At 44.2% G+C, this 13,607-nt stretch overlaps 1 protein-coding gene across 4 annotated transcripts in view; it reads left to right on the forward strand.

The window, feature by feature from the left end:
• The window catches only part of ELF1 (E74 like ETS transcription factor 1), a 293,243-nt gene that overhangs the window by 242,368 nt on the left and 37,268 nt on the right, over nt 1-13,607 (forward strand). For all 4 annotated transcript variants that reach the window (XM_063952879.1, XM_063952880.1, XM_063952881.1 and 1 more), the window contains exon 3: nt 11,722-11,896. In XM_063952879.1, coding sequence (XP_063808949.1) covers nt 11,722-11,896 — 175 coding nt within the window. The remainder of the gene's footprint in view (nt 1-11,721; nt 11,897-13,607) is intronic.

The raw sequence follows: 13,607 nt of genomic DNA on the forward strand, positions 1-13,607 counted from the left end.
GATGGAGTCACTCAGAGCAGTGATAGCGAATCTGGAAGAAGGGGACTTTATGGTGTCCCTGGACATAAAGGATGCTTACCTACATGTCCCAATTTGCCCTTCACATCAAGGGTACCTCAGGTTCGTGGTGCAAAACTGTCATTATCAGTTTCAGACGCTGCCGTTTGGATTGTCCACGGCACCTCGGGTCTTTACCAAGGTAATGGCCGAAATGATGATTCTTCTGCGAAGAAGAGGCGTATTAATTATCCCTTACTTGGACGATCTCCTGATAAGGGCAAGGTCCAGAGAACAGCTGGAGGACGGAGTAGCACTAACCCAACTAGTGCTGCAACAACACGGGTGGATTCTGAATTTTCCAAAATCTCAGTTGACCCCGACGACACGTCTGCTGTTCCTGGGAATGATTCTGGACACGGTTCAGAAAAAGGTGTTTCTTCCGGAGGAGAAAGCCAGGGAGTTATCCGAACTTGTCAGGAACCTCCTAAAACCAGGGAAAGTGTCTGTGCATCAATGCACAAGAGTCCTGGGAAAGATGGTGGCTTCTTACGAAGCGATTCCATTCGGCAGATTCCACGCACGAACTTTTCAGTGGGATCTGCTGGACAAATGGTCCGGATCGCATCTGCAGATGCATCAGCGGATAACCTTATCGCCACGGACAAGGGTGTCTCTTCTGTGGTGGTTGCAGAGTGCTCATCTGTTAGAGGGCCGCAGATTCGGCATACAGGACTGGGTCCTGGTGACCACGGATGCCAGTCTGAGAGGCTGGGGAGCGGTCACACAGGGAAGAAACTTCCAGGGAGTATGGTCAAGCCTGGAGATGTCTCTTCACATAAATATACTGGAGCTAAGAGCGATTTACAATGCTCTAAGTCTGGCAAAACCCCTGCTTCAGGGTCAGCCGGTGTTGATCCAGTCGGACAACATCACGGCAGTCGCCCACGTAAACAGACAGGGCGGCACAAGAAGCAGGACAGCAATGGCAGAAGCTGCAAGGATTCTTCGCTGGGCGGAAGATCATGTGATAGCACTGTCAGCAGTATTCATTCCGGGAGTGGACAACTGGGAAGCAGACTTCCTCAGCAGACACGATCTACACCCGGGAGAGTGGGGACTTCATCCAGAAGTCTTCCACATGATTGTGAACCGTTGGGAAAAACCAATGGTGGATATGATGGCGTCCCGCCTCAACAAAAAACTGGACAGGTATTGCGCCAGGTCAAGAGACCCTCAGGCAATAGCTGTGGACGCTCTGGTAACACCGTGGGTGTTCCAGTCAGTGTATGTGTTCCCTCCTCTGCCTCTCATACCAAAGGTACTGAGAATTATACGGCAAAAGGGAGTAAGAACGATACTAGTGGCTCCGGATTGGCCAAGAAGAACTTGGTACCCGGAACTTCAAGAGATGCTCACGGAGGATCCGTGGCCTCTACCTCTAAGACCGGACCTGCTTCAGCAGGGACCGTGTCTATTCCAAGACTTACCGCGGCTGCGTTTGACGGCATGGCGGTTGAACGCCGAATTCTAAGGGAAAAAGGCATTCCGGAAGAGGTCATTCCTACACTGGTAAAAGCCAGGAAGGAGGTGACTGCACAACATTATCACCGCATTTGGAGAAAATATGTTGCGTGGTGTGAGGCCAGGAAGGCCCCCACGGAGGAATTTCAACTGGGTCGATTCCTACATTTCCTGCAAACAGGATTGTCTATGGGCCTCAAATTGGGGTCCATTAAGGTTCAAATTTCGGCCCTGTCGATTTTCTTCCAGAAAGAATTGGCTTCAGTTCCTGAAGTCCAGACTTTTGTAAAAGGAGTACTACATATACAGCCCCCGGTTGTGCCCCCAGTGGCACCGTGGGATCTTAATGTAGTCTTGGATTTTCTCAAATCCCATTGGTTTGAGCCGCTCAAATCGGTGGAGTTGAAGTATCTTACATGGAAAGTAACCATGCTACTGGCCCTGGCTTCAGCCAGGAGAGTATCAGAATTGGCGGCTTTATCATATAAGAGCCCATATCTGATTTTCCATACGGACAGGGCAGAACTGCGGACACGTCCTCATTTTCTGCCTAAGGTGGTGTCAGCGTTTCACCTGAACCAGCCTATTGTGGTGCCTGCGGCTACTAACGATTTGGAGGATTCCAAGTTGTTGGACGTGGTCCGGGCATTGAAAATATATATTTCAAGAACGGCGGGAGTCAGAAAGTCTGACTCACTGTTTATATTGTATGCACCCAACAAGATGGGTGCTCCTGCTTCTAAGCAGACGATTGCTCGTTGGATTTGTAGCACAATTCAACTTGCACATTCTGTGGCAGGCTTGCCACAACCTAAATCTGTCAAGGCCCATTCCACAAGGAAAGTGGGCTCATCCTGGGCGGCTGCCCGGGGGGACTCGGCATTACAACTCTGCCGAGCTGCTTCTTGGTCAGGGGCAAACACATTTGCAAAATTCTACAAATTTGATACCCTGGCTGAGGAGGACCTTGAGTTCTCTCATTCGGTGCTGCAGAGTCATCCGCACTCTCCCGCCCGTTTGGGAGCTTTGGTATAATCCCCATGGTCCTGACGGAGTCCCCAGCATCCACTTAGGACGTTAGAGAAAATAAGAATTTACTTACCGATAATTCTATTTCTCGTAGTCCGTAGTGGATGCTGGGCGCCCATCCCAAGTGCGGATTGTCTGCAATACTTGTACATAGTTATGGTTACAAACAAATTCGGGTTGTTATTGTTGTGAGCCGTCTGTTCAGAGGCTCCTACGTTTGTCATACTGTTAACTGGGTTCGGATCACAAGTTGTACGGTGTGATTGGTGTGGCTGGTATGAGTCTTACCCGGGATTCAATATCCTCCTAACTGAGGCTTGGAGGAGGGTCATAGGGGGAGGAGCCAGTACACACCACCTAATCCTAAAGCTTTATTTTTGTGCCCTGTCTCCTGCGGAGCCGCTATTCCCCATGGTCCTGACGGAGTCCCCAGCATCCACTACGGACTACGAGAAATAGAATTATCGGTAAGTAAATTCTTATTTAAAGTTGGGTGCACACTATATAATATATTGGCCAGTCTCACGATATGTGATGGATGGCAACGACCATCATCAAGTGTGGTCAGAACTTCCCATCTGATGTGCTGCATATCACATAGGACCATGTAGAATCAGAGGCAATGGGGGTCATTCCGACCCGTTCGCTTGCTGCGTTTTCACTCAGTAGAGCGAACGGGTCCCTGCTGCGCATGCGCCTTTGTGCGCCTGCGCACGTGGGACGGCCGTAGCAGGGCAGCGATTGCCTCTGCCTGATTGACAGGCAGCGGCGATCGATGGGTGGGAGGGGGCAAAACGGCTGCGTTTGGCCGCCGTTTTGTAGGCGCGGTCCGGCCAACGCAGGCGTGGCCGGACCGAACGGGGGGCGAGCCGCAGCGGCTGCATGACGTCATACGCAGTCGCTGCGGACCAGGGAGCGAGGAGTAGCTCCCGGCCAGCACGCTAAAGCTGCGCTGGTCGGGAGCTACTCCTGAAGTGCAAAGGCATCGCCGCTGTGCGATGCCTTTGCACTTCTACGAGGGGGGCCGGATTGACATGTTAGGCGGGTTAGCCCCGTGCTGGGCGTCCCCCCGCATGTCAGGAAAGTTGATCGTAGCTGTGCAAAATTATGCACAGCTACGATCAACTCGGAATGACCCCCAGTGTGCCATACTGCAACAACATATTGTGTCACTGTACCATGCGTATTCTAATGTGATATAATACTAAATCGTATAGGCTGTCACAAAATCGGTGGATCGTTCAGCTGTGTACCCATCTTGACTATAAAAGACTTATACTGCCTCATCTACAAACAGCATCTGAGATGCTGAGTCCACAGAATAAGGAAGTGCTGTAGAAACTGCTGTGTTGGGACTAAATGGCCTTGTGGTCTCTGAAGTAATTCTTGAATTACTTACAATATTACTTCACAATGTATTCTATATAATAAAATAAACAAACTGAAATAATAAAGAAAACATATAACAATTATAGTGGAGGAGGTAAACATTCTATGCAAGCATTGTATTATAACGTTTGCCATTTTGTTATATTTTATATCCACTACAAACATGCTTTTCTATGTAACTAACATTTACATGGCATGTTTACAACATCTATGACCAGGCCCAGTTTCACTAGGTTTGGAGTAGAGATGACTTTCAAGGGACATTTGATTTATCTATGCTAAGATAGGCCTAGTATATCCCTAGTACACTGGTGTATTTATAATGGGTGCATGGTGTGTGGTGCACCCGGGGTCCAGGGGGGACCACACCGCACACCCTGCACCCATTATTTTCAATACTTAACCTCTGAAGTCCCGCATTGGCGGCAGCAGTGCTGTAGAAATCACAAGAAAAATGGCATGGTGGCAATTTCCCGATCATTTTGCGCGTGCGCACCACAGAAATCGCTGAGATAATGGCTGCTGCACCATTTTCCTGGAGATCTGTGCACGAGACTCTGGGTCAGCGCTAGGGTCCACTAATAACCCCAATGCCTAGAGTATACAGCGCTGCCAGGAAGAGAGGAGGGGGCCAGACGGAGTCTGCACATGGGCCTCCTCCTCTCTAGTAAGTTTATTGGGGACATAACTGGGATTTAAAGTGACAATGTGATGCAACCATTTAACAGTATGAAACAGTCAGTGAAAATGGATGGTACCTTGCTGTTCTTTATTACAGATATATCGTCTTCGTCAACCTCAGATAAAAGAATCATACATAAGAAGTTAAGTATACTTAACTAGTTATATATAGAAATAAAAGAAGTGTCTATGAGGACGTGTACCTTGCTGTTTTAGGAGTTGAGTTTCTGGGTATGGAGTAAAAAAGTCAGCATTCAGCATGACAGTTGTCAGAATGTTACAATGTTAGGGTTAGGATGAAGGATCATATGGTCAACGTGCCAAATGTAGACACACAGTGTTGACATTCTGTCTATGTAGATATTGTGGATGTGGGCTTGTCATACCACCCCCGAGTTTATGCGTTTCTCTTTCTGTCTGGAGACGCACACAGCTCTGCATAGTGGTGAATCTACTGTATTATATCTGTGAACGCTTCTCTTGTGCAGCCTTGCCAGCTTTCATTCATAATCTGCATCTGCCCCATAGTTTACTTGTTAATCAAGAGAATGAATTCCAGGATAATAAAGAGCGTAAAGCATCGAACAGTTACGTTATTCTCCATTATTGCAGCTATTCACAATCAAGGGACAGTAGTGGTATAAATAATGTACTTTTCTATTATAAAGCAATTAAAATATCCATTCTGGATGATAAACAAAAATGTAAGGGTTGGGTATGGGTGACCGGATCCTGGTGTTTAGGTTGTTGGCGAGGGTAGGGCGAGCACAACGAAGCCCCTTGCGGGCTTGCTGCGCTCACCACAGGTTCTATTCCCACTCTATGGGTGTCGTGAACACCCATGAGTGAAAATAGTCCCCGTCAGTCGGCATGCTGACTGTCTGGTTTCCCCCGGTGTAAAGAGCTATGTGGAGGTTACCAGAGTAATGGTCCATGACATAGGAATAATCTTTAAAGTATGAAACAGAAATAAGTGTGAGGGGCAGTGTTGGGTTGGAGTTTCCCTTTGTGTGGATGTCGGGGTGGCAAGCTGGCGTTCTTGTAACTGTCACTTGGGATCAGGAGAATCTTCAAACTAATTGTGTCTGTACATTCAGAATGTTCTTCAGAAACGACGCTCATTGTCTGAATGTTTCTTTATCAATGTCTGAGCTGAGTCTGTGTATTCAATGATCTGATCACACAGCAGTACTGGTGCTTATAGTCTGAAATGATGATCTGGTCATGTAATCTGTATAGATGGAGCATGAGAGACCCCTCCCAAACAGATAAAGCTGTGACTGATCTGCCCGATAGCCAGGGGCAGTATGTAATCTGCACTTATAGACACACCCAAGACCCTTGCCCATCCTTGAATACGTTTACTCTGAGAGCTGAGCCTTTGTTACTCTCCTTTACTCAGGTGATCATCCCACGTCACCGGTGAGTGGGCAGATCCTGACATTTGTTTCCTTTGCTGTACAATGATTTACTGGTCTGTGCAATGAATTGTCAGAATTTATTTTCCCACAGTATACTGATTAATTCACGTTACAGTCCTATTACCAGACCCATATAGAATAGAACAGGTTTCACATGAGTAGGTTTAAAAAAAAAAAAAAACACAAAAAAAAGTTTTATATTTTGCCACCTGCAGGCAAGGTACAGATATAGGAAGTCCCCCGGCTATTGTTTTCCCATCTCTTCTACCATGAATGTCCGCGTTGCTATGGGTGATTTAGTGGCTTTCGGAATAAGTGCCACCACAATGGTTCCATGTTTTCCCAGTTACTTTATAATGCCAGCATAGAACATTGGGGCAGATGTATTAACCTGGAGAAGGAATAAGGAAGTGATAAACCAGTGATATGTGCAAGGTGATAAACACACCAGCCAATCAGCTCCAATATGCAAATTGACAGTTAGGAGATGACTGGGTGGTGGGTTTATCACTTTGCGCTTATCACTGCTTTATCACTTCCTTATGCCTTCTCCAGGTTCATACATCTGCCCCAGTGTATTTTTAATATGTTCTTATAGCCTTCTCCTGACTGATGCTTCTCACTGTCTTTCAATAACCTTTCCTTGGATTGCAATGGATTTTCTATCATCTTGATGAAGCGCTTGTTAGACAAAGTGCTAATCAGCCATGTGGCCTCTCACAGGTGTATCTTATATCATGAATCATTTTTTTACTTGTTATTAAGCAAATGCTTTAAATTAAAGAGTATTTTTGTAATTTAATTATATAATAGAATGTGATATTAACTAGAGGCTAAACCTGTTTTGTAACTACTATTTCATTAATATGTAGTAGCCTACTCTTCCTGGGCAGATATACATTTACTATTTGTCCTGCGGCTGATGCAGAGATGAAATGAAGACGACTGGCATTGCCCCAGTATTGCGCATGCAGAACTAAATCCGTATATGCATATGTATGCAGATTGTATGTGTTGCCCCAATCCATGGGGACATAGCAGTTTCATGGCTGTCCTCATTGTCAGTGTGCATTTGCGCCAGCCTTGTCTTTGGTGCAATAGCTCTATCTGCAACAGGTGTATTTTTGTGTACAGCCCTTAATTTTGACAGCTAACCTTCAACCCACACTCGCTAAACCCAGCTTACATGTGAACATCCTGTCACCTCCCAGTTACACCACGTCAGGCATAAGTGGAGATGTGAGTGAGTTGTATATGACTTGGCATCACCCGTAGATACATACACTCGGCTCCACAGCACACGCAGTGCGGTAATGCGCAAGATCCGCCTGTGAAACGGATTTGCCTTCAACTCTACAGCCCCACTATTAATATTATATAGAATATTTGTAAAAAAAAATAAGACTCTTTACTGAATCTGTACATCTGTTTTCAATATCCCCAATAAACGGGCTGGTCATTGGTGCGGGCACAGGCCAGCAGGCGTGAGAGAATCACACCCCTTCTTACTGAATGTTTTCCCAGCAGTGCTTGTTACTATTACCCTGTGTTCTGACAACACACACAACTGCTGGCCAAACTGCGCCTTAGATCTCTCTTCCTCCTTCTACATTTGGCCCTTCTTAGCATTCCACATACTCAGCATTATGAGGTCAGCATCGTTTTCTTTTCTCCAGAACAGAGTTTTGTATTCTTGCCAAGCCAGTCATCTGTTTTCAACTTTTTGTATACTCTTGTTTGATTATAGTTTGAAACCCATGACAAAGCTCCAGCCAATTTCATTTGCCTCTTGCTAAATTGTTAAAGTGTTATAAAATGGCAAATAAAAAAATAAAGTTTGTTGCGGTTAAAATAAGTAAATGAAAATATCATAGTGGCCATCTACATGATGTGTGAAGTGGGAAGCCTGTACTCTTCTGTACACTGTTCCTTCACCTCCATGGAGGATATCTGTTACTGCCCCCTTCCGTTCTGTGGGAAAGTTTGAAACTTTTTACATAAATGATAATAAATCCTAGTGATTAGACTGCTTGGTGTATAGATGGCCTATGTGCCATGTTCCCCTGGTACTCCTCAGTTCTGCCACTACTGTTTTGTCTGTGTGCTTCTCCTCTGTCCTTTTTGGGAGAATGACTTTCATCTTCTGCTTGGAACACAGGGACAATAAGCCATCCTTGCTGTTTATACTTTATAACATAAAATGTGTACGATTGTGTATATTTGTGATTTTGTTACCATCACATCTATTTTCTTGTATAAAGAAATATACAGGTTAATATATGTAATGTTATTAATGTTCATTATGCCGTACTGTGTAACATTTCAACTTGAAGGGGTTGTAATGAACCGCTGCCTCCCACATGTATACAGTATCCTTCTATTTTATGTTTCAGTTATCCCACTTTAGGGCTCATGCATATGATGTGCCAGTGAACATTGTATTGCAATGCTTCAAATATCCCGTAAGGCGGCCCATTACAATCTGGCTTCTCGCCAAACTGTTGGCGAAAAATATGAATTTTTACAAGGCGTGGGTAACAATCTCCGCAATGTGTTCAGGTGCTGATGGACAATTTTAGCAATAGCCCAGTCTGATTGTATTGTGTATGCAACCTACAACTACCCTATCCAATATCTAATCAAGATGATTTTCTTCCATATCAGAACAAACTGTAAAATGACATTAGCTTTTTTATTACTGATTGCAGTTTTTATTCCATATGTTTGTTTGCTGTCTGGCCAATAATAGTGTAGTGAGGCAAGTTGTAGCATGCTTTCAAACATATATTTTAAGTTCCAACATTACATGACCTCCTGGGTTACTTCACCCTTACCGCAAATTCACGTTGCATGTGACAGCGCTAAGCTATGAGGAAGAGGATTGAAAGAGTGCCTCACAGCACTGAGGTCATGGGTTCGATTCCCACCATGGCTCTAACTGTGTGGAGTTTGTATATTCTCCCCGTACTTGCGTGGGTTTCTTCCGGGTGCTCCGGTTTCCTCCCACAATGCAAAAATATATTGGTAGGTTAATTGGCTCCCAACAAAATTAACCCTAGCGTGAATGTGATAGGGAATATAGATTGTAAGCTCCACTGGGGCTGGGACTGATGTGAATGAGCAAATATTCTCTGTAAAGCGCTGCGGAATATGTGTGCGCTATATAAATAACTGGTAATAAATAAAATAAAAATAAATAGAGTCTATGGGATAAGATAGTAGAGTCTCTAGTTTAGACAAATGTAAGTTTATGATTTGTCGTATATATGGAAAATTGCATTTCTAAGACTGTATTTTGCTGTATCTGAAGATTACAAAACCTGAAATCTGTTGTATAGTTTATTCTGACACAGAACTATAGCCATCATCATCAACTTGAAAACTTGCACTTGACCTATGGGACCCGCAAAGATGCACTTCCTAAAAGATGGAGATGTATGAAGCAGTGAAAAAAGTGGAGAAGTGAGCCAGTGGACAAGTTGCCATGGGCAATTTCACCACTGACTTATTTCTCCACTCTTTTAACTGCTTCATACTTCTCCCCCACTGTATATTAAATATAGTTGTGTGTCAAAACCAGATGTATCCCTAAGGGGTGTTATTTACTTGTTTGCTTTGTGCCCTACTGTACTGCACGTACGCTAATCAATCCCATTCCTTCTCCCTATGTGCAGTGGGCTGAAAGTGAAAAGTACATCAAATTCTAATTTCCGACACTTTCATCTGGTGTGGAAAAGTATATTTTTCGGGTCACAGACAGACTGGTATCCAAATCTAAGTCCAGATCATAAAGTGGAGAGCATGTAATGCAGGTCTTTCTTTAGATACTGGTGGGCCAGTTGAACACTTTTTGCATTAGCGTACAATTCTACCCTAATTTTTTTCACTGCCTACAAATCTTAATCAGTCTTTGGGAGCAATTCAATACTCTGTGATTGTATGAGAATGAGCACATTGCAGAGAATTAGTAGGGGACATTAACATGACAGATTTTTCTGCTCACCTGCACCAGCTGTCAAGAAAAATCTGCAGTGTTTGTGGACACATGTTGCCGGGGAACCTGTCCGATCAACAGTCACTTGTGGCCATGCTGAGCATTGAAACGCCTTCTTGAACTTTAACAATACAAAGAGAAAAGAAACTAGGAAGCAACCCTATTTACAAACTAGAAAAAAATGATTATTAAACTACTACTGTTGACTGAAATTAGTTGATTTTATACACAAGTATTTAGGGCCTAATTCAAGGTTGATCGCAAAATCTTCCTCTAATGGGCAAAACCATGTGCACTGCAGGGGAGGCAGATATAACATGTGCAGAGAGAGTTAGATTTGGGTGTGGTGTGTTCAAACTGAAATCTAAATTGCAATGTAAAAATAAAGCAGCCAGTATTTACCCTGCACAGAAACAATATAACCCACCCAAATGTAACTCTCTCTCTGTTATATCTGCCCCACCTGCAGTGCAACATGGTTTTGCCCATTAGAGGAAGATTTTGCTTTGCAATCGACCTTGAATTAGTCCCTTAAACCTATAGGAGAGAAGCTGACCTTTAGAAGTATAGATGGATTTAGAATTGGGAGGATCCAGAGGAACAGGTTGCTAACTAGCGCTACCTAACTTGTTTCTATCGCAATATGTATATACACTTTTAAGTAATATTTAAATAAGCATCCAGTTCTGATGTCATTGCTTATAATCTATGGCAGTCCTCAAGGCACACTTATACCCCTTTTCCACCTATGAGCACGAGTCGCAACCGGGAGCCTGACATGGGTGCTACCCGGCTGCGGCCCGTGCTCAGACCCCTTTCCCATCAGCAGTCACCAACCCAGCATATTGCCGGGTTGGTGACGCGGCAGGGGCGGCACATGTGATCTCCCAGCGCCGCCCTTTCATACAGTGTAAACGGGAGCCGTGTCGCATCGACGCGGCTTCCGTTTACACTACAACCCTACCCGGATCATTCCCGTGTCCTACCCAGGTATTTACCCGGGTAGGATTCACGGGTTACTTGATCCGGGTTTTTGTGGGGGGACCCTTTTCCACTTGCAAAAAACACGGGTAAATACGCGCCCCTGTGCATTTACCCGTGTTTTTTGAGCTAGTGGAAAAGGGGTATAACAGTGCAGGTTTAAGTGATATCCAGGCTTCAGCACAGGTGACTTAATTAGTAGCTCAGTTATTTTGATTTAGCCATCTGTGCTGCAGCCTGGATATCACTAAAACCTGCACTGTTGGTGTGCCTTGAGGACCGTGGTTGGGAATGCCTGATCTATGGATCTGATGTCCTCACTTCAGCATTAGAAGCATTTGTTTTATATGTTGTAAGTGCACCATCTGTTGTGAATTATTACAGATGATAGAAGTAACCTGCATAAAACCACTTCACTCACAGACTCATGCTTTTTATTTGGCCACAGAACACCTTTGTTAATTATAATTGTCATATACTTTAGTAGGGATTGCTTTCATTTATATATGGTACTAATGATTCTGAATCCTGCCAAACATGCACTGGAGTGTGGGAAAAACACAGTTTTATATAGACACGCTAATTAATGTGTATGTTACTATTTAGGCGGCTTATTACAAAGTAAAGCTTTTTTTTTTTCTACATGCATGCATGCTCAGAATATTTATGACTTGAAATGAATGATTTGTGTTACTCTACCTACAGCTTGATGACCTTTCCATCTTTCCTGCTGTCATCGTGGAGCACATTCCAAATGCAGATTTACTGCACAGTTATTCCGGGTTAAGCTGTGTTGATGAACCAAATGACATGATCACTGAGAACTCCCTGGACGTAGCAGAGGAGCAGATTATAGAAGACGATGATCTCACTCTTACAGGTTTGAAATGTTTATGGATATATAAAATTAAGTGAAACCTCATAATCATTAGAAGTAAATATATGCAGAAGATCACTTTACTCAATGTAATTCATTTACTAAGGTTGTTCATTCTGACATAATAACGATTAGTTGGTATAAGAATGGGGTTTTGGTTTTTTTCTATTTCATAAAATTTCAATGAGTAACTGGGATCGCATTTCAATAAACAAGTCTTGTAAAAATAATTCAAGACCCAGTTTGTCTGACAATAGACTTCAGGGGCAATAGCTTGTTTTTTAATTTACACTACATTTAGCATTAGCTACTGTACTTGTGGCTAATATGAAGTATTTAACCCACATTGTACGTTATAAAGATGCAGTTGGGTGCTGATACACAGGGTTCTGAAGTTTATAATTGGTTAACCAGTGTTTATATTCTGTCTCCATGGTCCTGATTCAGATGTGGTTGGAGTGGTTATCGCTGCTTCTTACTTAGAAGCAGCAGTGATAGCGCTGTATGGTAATGCAGCAGGAGGCGGCTATTACAAGTAGACACCTCCTGCTGCAGTAGTGATCTGGCCTGATTCTTGGAATCACAGGCATCTGATCACTGACTTATCATAGGGTGGTTTGTGGCACCCATGGGGACGTGCAAGCCGCCCATCGTAGAGGCCAGGAAATCTTCATCCAAAGACGGGGATCCCTGGCCTCTTTCCACCCCTAAACGGCTCCAACATACCTCTGTTATCGCAAACTGAGGCCATCGTCCTTCTTACCCCTCTGCAATCAGTGGGAACTGCGCCGTCTCTTCTTTCTGCCGTTGCACTTTGTTTACAGATGACTATATTGAGAGCATTGCATTAAATCCATCACTAGAAACTACCTACATATTGTTGTCTATTGAGTCATTATTTAGACTCTATTCATTGTACATGTTTCCACCTACGCACCTGGATTGTGCTATGTGCAGCGCCTAGGGTTTACCCCTCCCCTCTACACTCCGCCATACTGCCCTTAGCATAGTGACCAATGATCTTCTCACAGCTAGCTTGAGGGGCTTTTCCTCCATATGAATTGTCCATGACTACTGTTCTGCTATATGTAAAGTGAACCACCCTCTACTCCTGCACACCGATCACTCCTTTTCCATTTGCTGCACTCTATGCTACTGGTCCACCACCTAAGTTTTTGAATACTCCTCCAGTGTCTCTAATCTGACACAGAGGGAAATATGTAATAGCCTGCGAGGTACAGGGTGTTCTAGAATTTCTGCGAACCCACCCATATTTTTAAAGCAGCAATCCTTTACATAGCAAAACCGACCTGGTTTTGCCTTGTAAATGATTGCCACTCTAAAAATACAGGCAGCTATGCAGATATTGCCGGACAGCCTGCACCTCGCAGGCTATTACATATTGCCCATAATCTCCTATGTTTCCAATATGTGTTGAGAGAATATGAAAGCCATGTTCTTGACTCTTTCCTATCTACTGTATATGCAGAATGCCCCAAATTTACTTGAAGCTCAGTATGTCCAAAGTTAAGCTTTATCTTTCTTTTCCCCCAGTGTCACTTACCCCCATTAGCCTCTTGCCAGTACCTCTTTGTGGGATCAGTATGAATTACCGACGGTCGGAATGCTGGCCGTCAGTATACAAACGACTGCATCCCGGCCGTCAGTATGTCGGCAGCGGGGCGAGCGCAGAGAGACCCCTTGTGGGCTCGCT

This window comes from Pseudophryne corroboree, chromosome 2, assembly GCF_028390025.1.
Source record: "Pseudophryne corroboree isolate aPseCor3 chromosome 2, aPseCor3.hap2, whole genome shotgun sequence".
NCBI classification, from domain to species: Eukaryota; Metazoa; Chordata; class Amphibia; order Anura; family Myobatrachidae; genus Pseudophryne; species Pseudophryne corroboree.